The sequence below is a fragment of the Lissotriton helveticus genome, chromosome 12 (genome assembly GCF_964261635.1).
Source record: "Lissotriton helveticus chromosome 12, aLisHel1.1, whole genome shotgun sequence".
Taxonomy (NCBI): Eukaryota; Metazoa; Chordata; class Amphibia; order Caudata; family Salamandridae; genus Lissotriton; species Lissotriton helveticus.
This window is the reverse complement of record NC_136073.1, coordinates 284,811,854-284,828,408: the sequence shown is the minus strand read 5'-3', so window position 1 is coordinate 284,828,408 and position 16,555 is coordinate 284,811,854. Positions and strand designations below refer to the sequence as shown.

Here is a 16,555-nt window from a genome sequence, read left to right as displayed (position 1 = left end):
GTGTGTGTGTGTGTCTCTGTCCGTGTGTGTGTGTCTCTGTCTGTGTGTGGCTCTGTCTGTGTGTGGCTCTGTCTGTGTATGGCTCTGTCTGTGTGTGGCTCTGTCTTTGTGTCTGTGTGTGGCTCTGTCTGTGTGTGTGTGTGGCTCTGTCTGTGTGTGTGTGTGTCTGTCTGTGTGTGTGTGTGGCTCTGTCTGTGTGTGTGGCTCTGTCTGTGTGTGTGGCTCTGTCTGTGTGTGTGGCTCTGTCTGTGGGTGTGGCTCTGTCTGTGTGTGTGTGTGTGTGGCTCTGTCTGTGTGTGTGTGTGTGTGGCTCTGTATCCGCTAATACTCTCTACTACTCTCTAATGCTCACCTATTGCCATTGTAAATGACAATACCATTTATTTATGTTTTAAAAAAAACAAAAAATGAAAAAAATGCCATTTGCAATGCCAATAGCTCTAACTTTAACAAAGCCGAGACCATTGCATTGTAAATGGTTGTTAAGTTATGTGCCTGCGGTGGGGAAATCGGCTGATTTCCCATTACTCTGTCAGGGCCTGCTCACTCACCTTTCTGTATAATAATCTGTGCGTTGATTTTATTTGTTAATAAATATTTCTATTTTTATATTTAATACACTCATAAATCCCAGTTTTGATTGTAAAATTGTGATATTGTAACTATTTACCTTGTATGGGACCACTGTTTTTCTTAACTTACTTATTTCTATGGCACACATACAAAGCTATGGGGCTTATTACCTGTGCCACCAGAGTGTCACTTTTTTTGATGCTCCGGTTGCGCACCCCACTCAATCATACCTATGAGGCGACATAAAGCCACCATGCATGGCTTTGCATGGTGTCATAGATGTGTAGTAAGTCAAGGCAGCACAAAGCACTATGTTGCCTTACTCTATGTCAAGGAGGCATTCCATGAGCGTTGTGGAGGGTGTCCCCATGCAACACCTGTGGATTTGGATGCTGCCCTAATTTTACAAAATCACAAAAACCTGGGGCAGCACCAAAACCTTATGCCTCCCCAGAGAAAGCGTAACGAGGAAAAAGGTTTTTATTTCTGCTCATTTCTTTCTCTTTCCATGTGTGCTGTATTCTGTAGCACACATAGACCGAGGTAAACACCTCCATGGATTGTTTTTGTTCAGGAATGTTCCACTTACTGCACAAAAAAAGTTAACATATGCATATGAAAAGACAAAGAAGGAGTCAAAAGAGGAGGGTTAGCTAAATATTATTTGCGAGATAGGCAGAGGATGAGCAAGTTGGCACCACATCAATGAGAAAAAGAAAATTGTAATCGGAGGAATGATTGAATTAATTTATGTGCTTTTGCTTAATGTGGCCACTTTATAGTCTATTTGTGCTGACTATACCACTTCAGAAAAGGACCGTCCACTATGGGTGAGCTCCAATCAAAATAGAAAAGTTAAAACTGCCAGACCCACCTCAACTCAAACAGTTTCAGACTCACTGAACCATGCAGACATTTACAGCTTCAGTTATGTGCCAAAACAAGCCTGTGACCAAGGCCTGGGCATATCCATTAATATTAGGACTAGAGATCAGTCTGGACAATTCTGTATGGAGTGGAGCAAAATCAGATTTGTTTGTTGGGTGATCCCTTTATGTAGTGACACAGACAAGCTCAAAAGGATTTATTGGAATGAGACCCAGAAAACGTACTATTGCCTTATATCAATTCATCCATTCCACCCATCACATTGTGTGCTGTTTGTGTAAATCTGCATTAATAGACTCCAGGGATCCAAGGCTCCCAGTCAGTGCTGAAATTCTCCCAGAATGCAAAAGATTGACTGACTAAATTACCTTTGTGATTTTTCCCCTGTACAGATAGGTGAGCGAGGCATTAATCTTTCTGGTGGACAGAAGCAAAGGGTCAGCATGGCGCGAGCGGTATATGCCGACAAGGATATCTACCTGTTGGACGATCCCCTATCCGCTGTTGACGCCCATGTTGGAAAGCATATTTTTGAAGAATGCATTAAAAGAAAGCTGAAAGGGAAAACGGTTGTCCTAGTTACTCATCAACTGCAGGTGACACGTACTAAACAGATTTTACGGAAAATAGTTCAATTTTCAGCTTGTGGTATATTTGTGAATGAGTAATCAACTACGTGATTGCAAGAATGACATAATTCTAAATCTATCTTAATACCTAAATGAATGTCATGAAGTGCTATTTGTTGTATGGAGAGTGTGTCATATATTTTTCTATTGTTGGCCTTGTACTTCGAAAAAGGTAGTGTTTGTTTTTAGCTATGTTGTCTTTTCTGTTTGCTTTGCTTTTCTTACCCACAAAGTATTTCAAATTACAGAAAATTACCATAACAACAAAAATAAAATAAATAAATAAAAAGAAAATTACCATAACTAAGTTATATAGACACGAGAAAAGTATCTGTCTCGAACTAAGTGGTAGAGTTCTAGATAACCTCTCTGGATGTCCAGAAAGAGCAACAGAAATTGAAAGAAAACACAGGACACACCGAGGACTTTGTTTGGATTAAAGCACTGTAAGTTTCAAGTGCCAATAGTCTGTACGTTTTTTAGCATCACGGAATGCTGAAAAATATTCTTTTGTTGACTGCAATTTCAACAATGGCTTATTATAGATACCTTTGTTCAGTTCATATCTCCCTCTTTTCACGGGGAGGTAGGTATAGCATACATGAAGGTCTCCTAGGTTTGTGAGTCTCACACCTGTGAATAGAAACACCAGCAAAGCCAGTAAGCAGTAAGTCTCATTTTTAAGAGCTATTGCCTTTGTCAATGCTTGTTTGGATTCCTGTGATATAAAAAACCTTTGGTGTGTAATAAGTACAAGCATTCCAAGATAACCACACATGTACACACACATGTGCATGTGTCATTGTTTTCTAATATGGAAAAAAGCTTTTTAAGATGGCAGTCGATGGGTACACATGCAAGGTGACACACTGACAGAACTATTTTGCCATTTTGGAATAGTTTTTAAAGTTTTGTTTACCATTCTATGGTTCCCTGTCAAACCCCTGTCCAGAGGGCCATAGGGCAGCCAGAGCTGTTAGGCTCATCCTTTGGTAGGTGAGATTTCTACCTTTGATGTCCAGGTCAGGCACTAGGCAGATCCTCAGTTCCCTCCAGCAAACATTACAGAATTCAGGTGATGCTCCTTACCTCTGGGAGACTGTCAAGTTTGATTCAATCCTTTATGAAGCATTCTTCTCTCTGCTCATACTGCAGAAGAAGCACTTATGCAGCCAATGCTCAGGCCGCTAATGACTCTGAATTTAATCTTTGTTAATTTCTGTTTTGTTTTAATGAGGTTGCATTCTGCATGTTATTTTAGTAATTTGTGGACTTGAAATGTTTCACTTTATTTGAGCAACTTTCTTCTGGCTCACTTCTATTGACCTGAATCGGGAAGCAACCTTAACAACGCAACCATAACAAGCATGTCATTATCTTGCAACCCGTTGCAATGCAAAAGGTGTGCAGCAGTGGGTAGAAGGTGTTGGATTTAACTCCAACACCTTCCCTACTGTTGCACACACTGGAGTTAGAATAGAAATTATTCCAACTTTCAGCCCTCCCGACAGAGAGTTAGAGTAAACGTTTGCGTTGCAACAGCATGTAATGGCATGCATTGTAACGTCACATATCCCCTGAATAGGTTGGGCATAGATCCTTTTCCCCTGCTTCTCTTCCTGCCTGCTCTCCAGCCCACCAAGGGGTTTCCCATTTGAGTGGCGAGAGCAAGCGAGCACGCAAGTGAGAACAAGCTTCTCCTACTTCTGGGTCCTGCGGGATCGCAGGAGTTGATGTTCTAGCTGTTTCCTTCCATTGCTTATTTAAACAGCATGACTCCACTGACATGCAATGGGCACGCTGCTGGTGTGCCAAAGGCAAGCCCGTGTGCGCCCGTCGATGCTCGGACCACGCGCAGAGCCAGCCACCCTGAAGGTTTTCCGTTGCAACAGGTAACTCTTCGATGTTATACATGTAATGAATTGGTTTCTTATAGGGACCACTGTAATTACTGTTTACTCCCTAAGCTGGAACTTCAAGACTTATCAAATTTTAGGACCTACCCACAATGTCAGTTCACTTTGACTAACATAAAAATTAAAGGTGTAATCCCCACAATGTCTGACAATATTCTCTCTAACACCAGGCCAAAAATTCTTAATACTGCTCTTCCTAATACAGGGCCAACATTTTTTGAAACAATGCTCATAAATGCTAGATCACTGGTAAAAAACACCTTGCATTTTGCTGGCTTTTTAGATTATCATACACTGGACATGGCATTCATTACCGAGACCTGGGCAGATGTTGGTTCGGACCCTGACCTTATTGCAGCTTCTCCCACTGGGTTTGCTATCTCCAGACTATATTGTCCAATTAAAAGGAGTGGAGGTTAGCATGTATCTATCATGATCAACTGAAAGTCTCCGTTTAGCCCCTATGGGCTGTATCTAACTGTAAGGCGCTAGCCTTTAAAATAATCCTAACTAATCATTACTCCTTTAATGGGGAGAGGATGTAGCCTTTTGGCTAGAGCGGCGACTTCAGAGCTGGAGAACCGGGTTCCAGTCTCGGCAACAACACTCAGCATCCTGTGATTCTGGGCAAAATCACCTAATTTCCCCATGCCTAACAAAGTGTGTCCCTCTGTAACAAAACTGGTGCCCATATAAAGCGCTCTGATACCCTATTTCTCAGGTCTAGTTTGGGCTATATTTAAATGAGGCTTTAATTTATAGGCCCCTGAGGAGTTTTTGGGAAAAATAGTAGCCAACTATTTGATATTAAAGTTCACTCCCCTGATTTTACCGTTTTAGGGAACTTTAATGTCCCCCTCAAAGATTCCTCAGATTGTGAAACAGCTATTTTTATTGACCTCCTGGAAAGTGCCGGTCTCACACAGTTAGTGGAAGGCCCTATGCATGTAACTTCCTTTAGTGTGGTCAGATCATTCAGCTGTGATTTTTTACATTTCTCTGGAAGATGAAGCCAATATTGTGCGCCCCTCTTTGGCCAAAATGCAAAATCGTCCATGGCATAAATTCACTCTGGAGACCTTCAGGAAACATCTAACTTACTTTAAACCTGAAACTCAAGCGGATTTGGAAGAGGCGACCAACACATATCATAACTGGTTACTAGTAATCTAAATCTTCTGGCGCTTTTAAAAACCACTAATAATAAATGGACTTCTCTGTTCGAGCCTTGGTTCGATGACAGCCTTAGACTGCTGAAACAAATCTGCCCTAGGCTTGAGATGACGTACTTATTATTATGACAATGATAAAATCTCTTATGAAAATCAATTCAATAAAGGTCTCCACTGCTAAGACATTCTACATTTCCACTATAAGAAAGGCATCGCTTTATACTCCTAAATCCCTTTGTGCAACAGTAAAAAAGCTGAGCAAACGTCCCGAACCAAACACACTAGAATGAACCAAGAATTTTTCAATCTTTTAGCAGGCTTTTTCTAGGCCAGAGTAAATGTAGCCTATGACAAATTCGCCTCCTCCCATTTGGTAGAGTGAGGACTCACAGAGAGGCTTACCCCCTCTATTTCAGAACAAATTAATTCATCGTATGCCTGAGCAGATAATACCCCTATCTTTGAAACTTTTATTCCTATTTCTGAATCATTTGTTCAGACTCTTTTCGGTCAGACAAGGTCAGGCTCGCCCTGGGATCCCTGTCCCCTAAAGTTTCTCCATTTAGCTTCTGAGGTTACAGCTAACTATCTTAAAGATATCTTCAACAAGATGTTTTGAGATGGTTATTTTCCAAGAGAGTGGAAGAGAGCATCCGTTCTCCCTTTGCAGAAAAATTCCAATCTAGACTGCAAGGACCCCAACAACTATAGGCAGATTTTTCAGCTGCCTTTTTTGGCTGACAACAGGGGAAATGGCAACAAGGGATGATTAAAGCCACACTAACCCTTTAATCACTAAATATGTTTGGAATATAGTTATAATCAGGTGCGTGCCCAGCTCTGAGGTCCTCTGCCACAAGACCTAATAAATTCACATAGATAAAAAGCAAAGAGAGGCACACAAAAAAATGCAAATAATATGCAACCAATGACAAATCTTTCGGAGTCTTCAATGTGGAGGATTCGTCTTTATTAATTCCACAGGATAAAGGATACACACAGCCTCAGCCAACTTGTTTCACCCCTATGTGCTTCCTTAGGGTTGTTAATATGACAATAAATACATGATTTGCACACTAAACATCAAATTAAGAACAAATGAAGACAAACAATATCATTACAACATAGACATTAACAATGCTGTGAACGATCCTATAGACATTGTCATATTCACTTTCATAGCTATCAATACAAGCGGCAAATCCATTTGCATTACCGGATAACTATTGTGATTGCCGTGAAAACACCCACACCGAAGACAAGCGATACTGTGATAGACGACAAAAGTGTATGCTGAAAAAAGAAAGAAGGACCAAACTAGTGCTTCACAAATATTACTGTGTCATTCCAATTGAATGTAGAATATAAAAGGAAATAAACAGCATATGAAGGAAGAGAAAACAAAAATGAAAAAATTAAACCAACCTACGCTAATTAAAAGCCCACAAAAGTCAATAACACCCATGTGCAAACTACATAAGTGTTAAGATAAAAAAGAGTATATGCTCTTTTACCTAAATACAGGACAAATCACTCACTAGACCGTGGACTGGTATCCGATCTTCTATCTTTAACTTGATGATTAAAAATTCTAGAGCAGAAACGAAAACTGCAATCAAAACACTACATCATAAAAATAAAATGTGTTTAAGAGGCCCCTATATTCGGACCTGGAGCAATTAAACCATATAAAGTACCCTTTTCATCTTTAGACACAAGTCCAAGTCTTGGGCAAATTAATACTCCAATGGACTAGAATAGCTGTCTTTAGAAGACCCCTTAAGCACAACAGTATTCACTGAAACAAAATTTAAAAAAACAGAACAATTCACTTTGCATGATAGGAAAGGGCAAAAAAGCTATAAGGGGTACTGCAGATGGCCCCAGAATTCTGTCATCAGTATTGTAATAGCACCCCCCACATTACGGTGATTATGCCAAAAACGAATACCCTGAAATCACGTCACCTGCCACCCATTTCCCCGGCCATATTACTATGGTGGGGGGACCGCCGCGGATTGAAGACCGTCCGCCGCTTTTCCGCCCGGTCAACAAGTCGACTGTGTGGAAAAGAGTTTAATATGGTGGCGGTGTCTGTTAGACACCGCCATGGGGGCGGAAATATGCCAATGGAAAGACATGCTGGAATTGCTTTCAAGGACCCGTTGCATGCCCCATGGGATTCTGGGGGTGGGGAGAGTACATGGGGGTACCTATGGTACTCCCCGCAGTTCCATGCACAACATGGCAGGCCCAGCGCGGTGCCTGCCAAGTTGTGCATGGAAGTGCACGAAATGCCTTCCTGGCATTGTGGCGGGCGGTGCTGAGTGCACCGCCGGCTACAATGTCAGGAATGGCCCCCACGAGACCCCCGCCCTTATGGCGGGCGGTCCCATTTCACGATAGGATGGCGGGCGGGCAAAGTCCGCCCACCATCCTAATGATCCCCCTAGTTCGTGGCTGGGGGAAATTGGAGACCTTCCTAACCCGGTCACTAAGGTAAACAAATTAGGAGTTTACTTCTAAAATAAATTTTCATTTGAAGGGAAAATAAATGCCATCACTTCCTCCTGCTTTATCATGATAAAAGCTCTCAGAATAGGTCTACCTTTTATTCCTTTAGATCTTCAGAAAGCTGCATTTAAGGCACTTATTTTATCAAAGATTTTTTATTGTAACACACTTTTTCTTAATATTCAATCTAGTTTTTTAAATAAATTGCAGGTCCTCCAAAATGCTGCTGCATGCCTTCTGCTTGCCATTCTAAAATACCGATCAGTATCCCATGCTCTGCCAATATTGCATTGGTTGCCAGTTAGAAGGCGAATTGAATTTAAGTCCCTCTGCATTGCTTTGTATGGGCATGGCCCTGATTATTTTTAACACAGTTCCAGGTGGTATATTCCTGGAAGGCAGCTTTGATCTTCTTTATCTTTTAATCTTGTAACTCCAAGGGCAAAACAGCCTCTTGGGGGGTGAACGGGGGTAGAAGTTTCTTGACAGGTACAGCCAGGTTGTGGAACGCCCCAACCTGCCTCTGGTGCTTAAGAAAGAAACTAATATAATCTCCTTTCGCAAACTTTTACAAACTGGTTTTAAATTAAAAAAATGAGGTCCTTCATCCGGGTGTTTCTATCTTCTGTAGTTTTAGTTCCCCTTTTTCTCTTTTAAATGAGAGCATTCACTCCTAGACACCATCGGGAACTAGTGCACATTACAAAGTGAAATTTAATTTAATTTCATTTCACTGACCCTTTGCTTGCTCAAGCTCATACAGCAAAACACACAAGATGATGGACGAAATGTTGCACAATGGCAAAACATTCACCCCCAGTCACAGATCTGGGTTTAATCCATCGTTATTTTGCTCACCAAGCCACCCCATTTCAGACATGGCCATATGCAAATCAGTCTTGACCCTGTGCCTCATGGGAACAGTCCAGTCAAAACTGCCAAGCCATGTCTTTCCTGGACCGGAATCAAGCATCCTAGGACCAGTTTCTGGCTATCAGGCGGCTTCAGCCAGGATAGCTTAACTCCAGTGGCTTAGTGAGCAAGGGACCCACGTCTGGGCATACCCTTCCCACATAGGGTGAACAGCAAAAACACACAAGATGATGGACGGAATGTTGCACAATGCTCAGACGTGAGTCCCACGCTCTCCACACCACTGGAGTCAAGCTATCCTGGATGATAGCCAGAAACCGGTCCTAGGATGCTTGATTCCGGTCCATGAAAGACATGGCTTGGCAGTTCGGGCTGGACTGTTCCCATGAGGCACAGGGTCAAGGCTGATTTGCATATGGCCATGTCTGACCTGGGGGGGTGTGGAGTGCAAAAAAACGATGGATTTAGGCCCAGATCTCTGTACTGGGGTGAATATATGACATTGTTCTGCATTCTGTCCATCAACTGTTGTTTTGCAAGCTCATACAACCACCACCAGAATGCTACACCCACAGTGATAATTAGATGAACTGAAAGTGGATGGAGGCAGGACCAAATAATAATCAAAACACACAGGTATAAATGTGAAACAAGATGCACGTCTCACTGCGAGAAAGAAGTGATTGAAATAACCTTCACAAAGTCTTTCTAATGTCTTCATATCCTAAGTTTGCAACAAACCGCCTTCTTATCTGATATTTCCTGTCCTCATTTCAGGACTGAATACCAGCTACTGTCTTTGGAATTAGATAGAGACTCTCATGTATCAGAAGGAATTGTGGGGCATACTATCAACAACTAGCGATTTTTATCGCTAAAGAAGCTTAGCGAATTTTATTTTATCGCCAAGCATCGCCGGATTTTATCGCAGAGATAACCTGCTATTAGCAACGTTTATCTCCAATGCGATAAAATAAGCAGCGATAGCGGCGAAATGCGTGAATATCGTTGGAAAACCAGGGATATTCAGGCATCATCGCCAATAGGGTCTTAGCCAGAATATCCACCTCCCATTGGATATAATGGCTAAGAACTGGTCTGAGCAGGCATTCGTTTTTAGCGGTTTTTTTTAGCGCAATTTTTTTTATCGCTATGCCTGCCTTGCTAATAGGTGATAGCGACGTTAGCGACTGCTTACAGTGGCTAACTGGTTGGGTACGCCCACTTTGCATATCATTAGCGATAAATATTGCTGACATGCAAAGCGGGCCCCTAACCGCTCGCTATCACCTAAAAGCTGTTGCTAACTGATGTTAGCGACAGCGATGAAATTGTCGCCACTTTTGCGGCCGAAAACGGCCACAAAAGCAGCGATCATTTCATTTGGCGTACCTTGATAATATGCCCCTGGGTTATTCACAACCAGAGAAAACATGTGGTTCCCAAGGGATTCCCAAGTTGTTTTGTATTTCTATGGGCTTTCAGTCAGTCAATCAATCTTAATTCGGCTAATAAAAACCATAAAAGAATACAAAACATAAAAAACATTTATAAAATCATCAACAGATCCATCTCCCTTACCCAAATATAATCATAAAAATATGTATGCCTATATCAAAAAGACTTATCAGTAACTCAAAGACAATCAATTAACCAAGTTTGTTCTTCTGATTGTGCAACAATAAAACAGAGCACATTTAAACGCCTACATTGATAATAAATTCTAATAATATTAACTGTTTAATACAATTTCAGTAACATCTTCATCTAAATAGTTCTCAATAAATATACAGGATTAAGTTAATAAAAATTGCAGTTGTAACGCTATCTGGGACAATAAGTGTAGAAAAAATAAAAAGACCATACAGGATAAAATCTCTACAAAGAATAACCAATTGACTAACAATTTAATCATTCAACTACAATATACCTTATTCTCACCCCAGAGGCAATAAATGTATATAACATTTTGCTTATATATTCAGTATTATGCAAATGGAGATAATGAATCGCCGGCCTACATTTTTTATATTTATTACCCGTAATAATGGAAAAATGAAGTATTTCCGTGTTTGGAATAAAGCTGGCAAAACAAGAAAGAGTATAACATATTATGAGTTGTTACAATCACATGGACAAAGATCTAAAAAGGAGTCTGAATATACTTTACACGGATAAGAAACCAGGAAGTGTGCAATGTTAAGCCTAAATCTGACAAAATTAAACCGTTTAGAGTGGCTATAAGGGAGCAAAAGGTAAGGTTCAGTTTTTTCAGCAGTGAGCTTTCCATAGTTTAAGACAAAACCTTATTTTCAAGCCTTCCAAGGGGCATGTTTACAAGGGCTTTATCTCCGCTTTTTTGGATTAAAAGGACAAAAAAGCGGAGATAAAACCAGCTCCCTATTTACAGGATGGTGTTAACATGCATAATCGCATGTTAGCACACTTTTTCCCAACGCCTCCCTGAGCATCTCCAATGAGATGCAAAGTGGGCGTTACTGGGCGGACCCCTGATGGACTACCTTGCAAATATCACTGATGTTTACATCGCAATATTTACAAGGCAGCCCACATGATTTTAGCACATGTTAGATTTTGGCTAAAACTGCAGTTTTCACCAAAATCTAACGTCTGCTAAAATTCTGACTTAGCCATCTCTAACATAGGGGGTGGATTATGCTGATACGACCACAGGGTCGTATCAGCAAGTTTATCGTCGTTTTGCCAGGAACATCGCTGGAAAACTATCGATGTTCCCTGCAGAAGGGCGATAACCTTGCTATCTCTGGAATTTTTATCGCCCTTGAGAAACGCTTTGTTAATAACGCGCTACCAGGGCGATAAATTCCAGAGACAGCATGCGCTAATATTTCCATCGCTAAGCACGGCCATCGATAATTATCGCTGGCGTTGATAATATGCCCCTTGGTTGTCTTAAATCACTTGAGAATCTCAAGACATAATTAGACTGTTATTATTATTACATTATAGCTCTGTGCATCAGTTTTAATGTACTAATTATTGGCACTTGAAACTAACCTGCTTTCTTACAAACAAACTGCTCGACGTTTCAATTTCTCTTGCTCTGTCTTGAGAACTCTGATGCTTTATATCCTTCTAGTACTTTGGGAAATCTGATTGGAGTTGGTATGGAAAGGGATGTGATCTTTCTTCTGTAGGATCTTCTGGCATGCAGACATAGACCTAGGTCACTTTTTCAACCTAGCTGAATGTAGGCATATTATCAAGGAACGGCGTTAAAATTATCCCCGCTTTAGCGGCTTCTATTGGAATTTTCAAGGGCATATTATCAAGCCCATTATGGCTGCTTAGCTGCAGTTTCCCGTCGCTATAGCGGCGATAATTTTAATGGCAATCCTTGATAATATGACCCGTATTCTTTTTGAGTTATGAATTTTAGGTATTTCCCCCTGTAAGAGTTTATAGATCTATAACTGTGGTGTAAATGTTAAGAACGGGTAGCACTGAAGGATGTGTAGAAAATATCCAGAGACGGGTTGCATCAGGAAGGTGGGGAGGTTAAGTGGGGTATGGACCAAAAGTTTTAATAGTTTTTTGGCACAATGTTTAATTGAATTACTTGCATCATTTGCATGAATTACTAAGTACTGAAGTAGTGGTCCCTGGAGGACTGTCTAGTAAAGCTTGAATGTTCTACAAAATTCTATTAATTTCAGAGTGGAGTATGTCTCCTTAGAGAAAATATGACCTTTATAACTAAAGTGAAACCAGGTTGGAGGCTGTGGACTGCTGGTGTGGGAAGCAAAGTGAAGAGTATGAAGGAAAGATTAATTGACAGAGAAAAGATGAAAAACAAACCTGTTGCAAAGATGTAGGGAAGAGTTAAAAAGAAGACACCATCAAACTGAGGAACCTCAAAAGACTGGGTCAAAAATAGAGACAGCTACAGACATCGTTAGGTGCCTGAAGCTCTCATGTCAAACGTTCTTCAAAAAGTGCAGTTGAAGTACAGATAGTGGGCTTTGAGTCAACGCTCATGTGTTGTTGGCTTTCATTTGTTTTTTATGGTTTGCTATTGCTTGAAAGGAATGCCCATTGAAATGATGGCTTTCTTGTTTGGTTGCATTGTCTCATTTGTATTTCCATTGAGGCATGGGGAAGGGCAGCAAATCGAGCTTGTGCTTCTGTTCGCTCTCTATATCTGGTTGCTGTCACAATAACATTTTATTTTCTAGTTTTTCGTTTTTTTTTCGTTTCTATTTAGGAAGTACTACTGTTGTGATGCTTTAGTCCATAATACAGATAGATGCTAGTTGCCATTTTCCATTGCATGTGCATTTGTTTTGATTTGCTTTCGCAGTACGATATGGGATTTACAGCTTTTATTGTTCACAAACTGAATAAGTGTGCATATATAAGCCTTCCTAAAAAATACCTCGAAAATACCGCCCCTTTGTAAAAATTATCTACTTTGCACTATTTTGAAATATATGGCTTTTAGTTTCAGCACTTACAATTCAAAACGTCTTAGGACTCATTTTTAATAACACTCTTCTAGGAAAGAACAGTTTAATTCTGCTACTGCTGTCTTTTCAGTAGTTGGGACCTAGTTTTAGCTTCCATATTGTTGTAGCCCAGTATAAGATTTTCATTCTAGGACAGATGGAGGAAGCACACGAACGGGGACCAACTACTCCCAAACACTTACCCTAACTAATAGACGTATCAGTCTTGCCAATGCTTGTTATTCCTGTGCTGTATTTCCTTAATGCATGTCTCCTGTATTGTCTTGCTGCACTTTTACAGTATCTAGAGTTTTGTGATGAAGTGGTTTTACTGGAGGATGGCAGAATACGCGAAAAGGGAACGCACAAGGAGTTAATGGATGCGAACGGACGCTATACTCAGCTCATTGAGAATTTGAACATGGAGCAGTCACAGGTGTGTGAGGCCTTACCTTCTTCTAAAACTTGTACATGCTTCTTTGAGGACAAACATGTAACTAAGGAACATTTGGTTATATATGTGTGTTTCAAAATAGGTCTTCAGTTTCTTATTAAAAAAAAAACATAAAAGAGGAATGGTCTAACAATCCCCCGCTCTTGGTTAGCTGTAATGTTCCTTTATAGGATATGCTACACTACTGGGAAAACTGGGCTTTAAAGCAATATTTCCATTGCTTTACCATTTTTCTTTTAAAGGGAATAATTAGGAATAACGCTCAACTCAGTTTGTCCCTTCACAAAAAATTACCATAAAAAATATGGGTGGTTTTTCAATCAATCGGTTGAGGCCGCATCCATGTGACCACTTTCACACTCCTCCATGCCAGAAGTGTGATGTATATAAGAGATGGAGGCAGGCCTATGTCAGCCTTTCCAGTATATGCCACAAAAGCTCAGGTTTTATGTGCATTAAAAACATAAAGCTTAGAAACTGAAAAGTTTCCCATAATATCCTTTTCAAGAATGCACTTGCAGTGACAGTCACAAAGTAAGAGGTCCTTATATAATAGACATATTAGTCCTCATGTAGTTAAACAATTCATAAAATGTGGTTGGTAGCCTTTTTAAAATACGCAAATGTGATATGGTGCATTGTTGGTTCACTTTTTCCTCTTACTACAAACTACACTTTTTAAGTTTCAGTTCATGTATACTACAATCGTCATCCTATTGCTTTCTTTTCTTTACGTGTGTTGTAAGTCATGTATAAACCCACTTTAGCTGTATCCATTCTCATGTAAGAACTGAAACAATGGGGATATTTACACATGAGAGGTGACCCAGTAAAAAAAGAATAACTGGCAAAGCTCTGTCATGGGGACATTTGGAGAACCCTCTTTCTCATGTTATCTTTTTACCTGCTCAGCAAGACTTAGCAGATTCAGAAACTATACACTTGTTACACTGGACTAAGAGTAGTTGGTTTTGCCAGTTGAAAATGTGAATTCTGTATTTGCAAGCAGCAACACTTACCTTAGAAAAGGGAACCCTGCATCAAACAAATACACTCTGTGCTTCTCTGTCAAATGTATGTCTATAAATCTTCTACAATTATGACAAGGCCATTCTAAAATAATTAGCAAATCCCTTCTAGAAAAAAAGCTGCAAGACCTAATATCTTTAAGTGCACCATGCAATTTGAGTGATTTGAATGACTCTATGCAGCAAAGAATGCAAACAGCAACGTGCACACCTATGTTATGGGAGCACTCAGGAAACCATTTATGCCAAGGTGTCATTTGGTCTCTTCAGCAACACTTAGGGCCTTATTAGGAGTTTGGCGGTGCAGGAGTGGGACCACAGTGCCAGTGTCCCGCACCGCCAAACCAGTGTGTGCACCAACAACCAGATTATGTATTTTTAGTCACTAGCAGGTGGTTATTGGACTTCCCCATGGTGGTGCTTATGAAATATGCTTGGCAGGACCACCACCATGGTTTCATGGTGGTTCCTCCTCCATTAGAAATGTGCGAGAGAGAGAAAACAAAGTGTTATGAACCCCAATGTACCCAAATATAGGCCTAGGTAGTTGCAGGAACTTCCACCTACATTTGTCCAACCTTGCTCTACATAACGGCTCTGGTGCTGACCTTTTACCCAGGTAGGTGCCAAATAAATGTTGTGTGGCCATCCTTGCCTGACAGGCCCACTGTAATATGGCACATCTAGGTTGAATCCCTGAGGGTACCTTTCGGATATATAAGTACCACATCTTCGCTGAGCAAACCAGAGGAGAAGGTTCCATGCTGACACAAGATGCTGAAGTCCCTGCACGTAAACACTCCAGCATGGAGTGGTCTGACATCCCTCATGGGGTGTCCAACTCAAGACCAAGATGGGGTCCTTGATTCTCTCCCATCAGGTAATGGGGTTGGCTCTTTCCTAGGGGGATTCTTGGTTATACACCTACAAACATGCTAGGTACATTTAGTTAGGGTTTGCATCTTAAGAGTACCCATGATTACTGCCAGGTATCTATATGCCTGCATATACTCATTGTTTTAGCACCATGGTAGAATTCTACCTTTTATTTACTCTGTTGGTGCTTATAACGTATATATGAGTTTCTGTCTAATGGTTGTTGCAGCACACGTATTTTATACTAGAATGACGCTGGTCCAATAAATGCTTATTGAAAAAAAAACACCATTTATTCTGTGAATCTCTATGAGAACAGGTGAGCACGAGTGACTGAGAACAACATACTGTACTGGTTCCACAATCCCTGTGGGATCAGGGTTGTGATGTTTGGTAGTTGCCAGAAACTATCGGCTCCTTGGTAAGGCTGTGGGGCTTATAGTGGCACTGTGAGCTAGCTGATCTACAGACTAACATATCATTTGTGGGTGTCTGGAAATAGTCTGAACACCAATCCCTTAGTTTATGTTGTCTAAAGGTGCAGATCCTATATAGATTCATAGTAACAACATAACAAAAGGGGGCCCTACAGGGCCCCTCTGTTGTCTCTGCTCATTGTGCCCCCTGTGTGCATGCACCTCAGTACCTGCATGGCATGGACTGCACTAGTCCATGCTATGTAGGTACTGCCTTTTACTTTCCAATTGTGGTGTCTATTTCATAGGCACCACCATGGGAACGCCAAAGAACCTCCCGCCACTGACTAAAAAAGTCATATTCTGGCACACAATGCACACACAGATTTATTGGTGCAGGAGCGATACGCCGATGTTGCGGTCCTGCTCCCACACCGCCAAACTCATAATAATGCCCTTAGTGATTCAGACTCTATAAACTCTGTCTCACTGGACTGTGAGTAAGTGGTGTTGCTGGTTTCAAATTTGAGTTATTTCAAACAACTAAAGAGCGACAAAAATCAAAACTAGGTAAAAATTAAGTACCTTATAACCCACATCCTGTTAAAGGGAGGGGAGAGGAAAAAGGGGGGAACAAAGGCCGTTAGTGAGAAGAACTGTGAGTTGAAAAATGAACCCTCATGCACCAAACAAGTCGGTGACTAGCTTCATCAGTGGGTTCGTTTTCTT

At 40.9% G+C, this 16,555-nt stretch overlaps 1 protein-coding gene across 1 annotated transcript in view; it reads left to right on the top strand.

Moving 5' to 3' along the window:
- The window catches only part of LOC144798009 (ATP-binding cassette sub-family C member 12-like), a 2,245,771-nt gene that overhangs the window by 1,023,244 nt on the left and 1,205,972 nt on the right, over positions 1-16,555 (top strand). The window contains exons 14-15 of the mRNA XM_078668799.1: positions 1,854-2,057; positions 13,354-13,488. Coding sequence (XP_078524925.1) covers positions 1,854-2,057; positions 13,354-13,488 — 339 coding nt within the window. The remainder of the gene's footprint in view (positions 1-1,853; positions 2,058-13,353; positions 13,489-16,555) is intronic.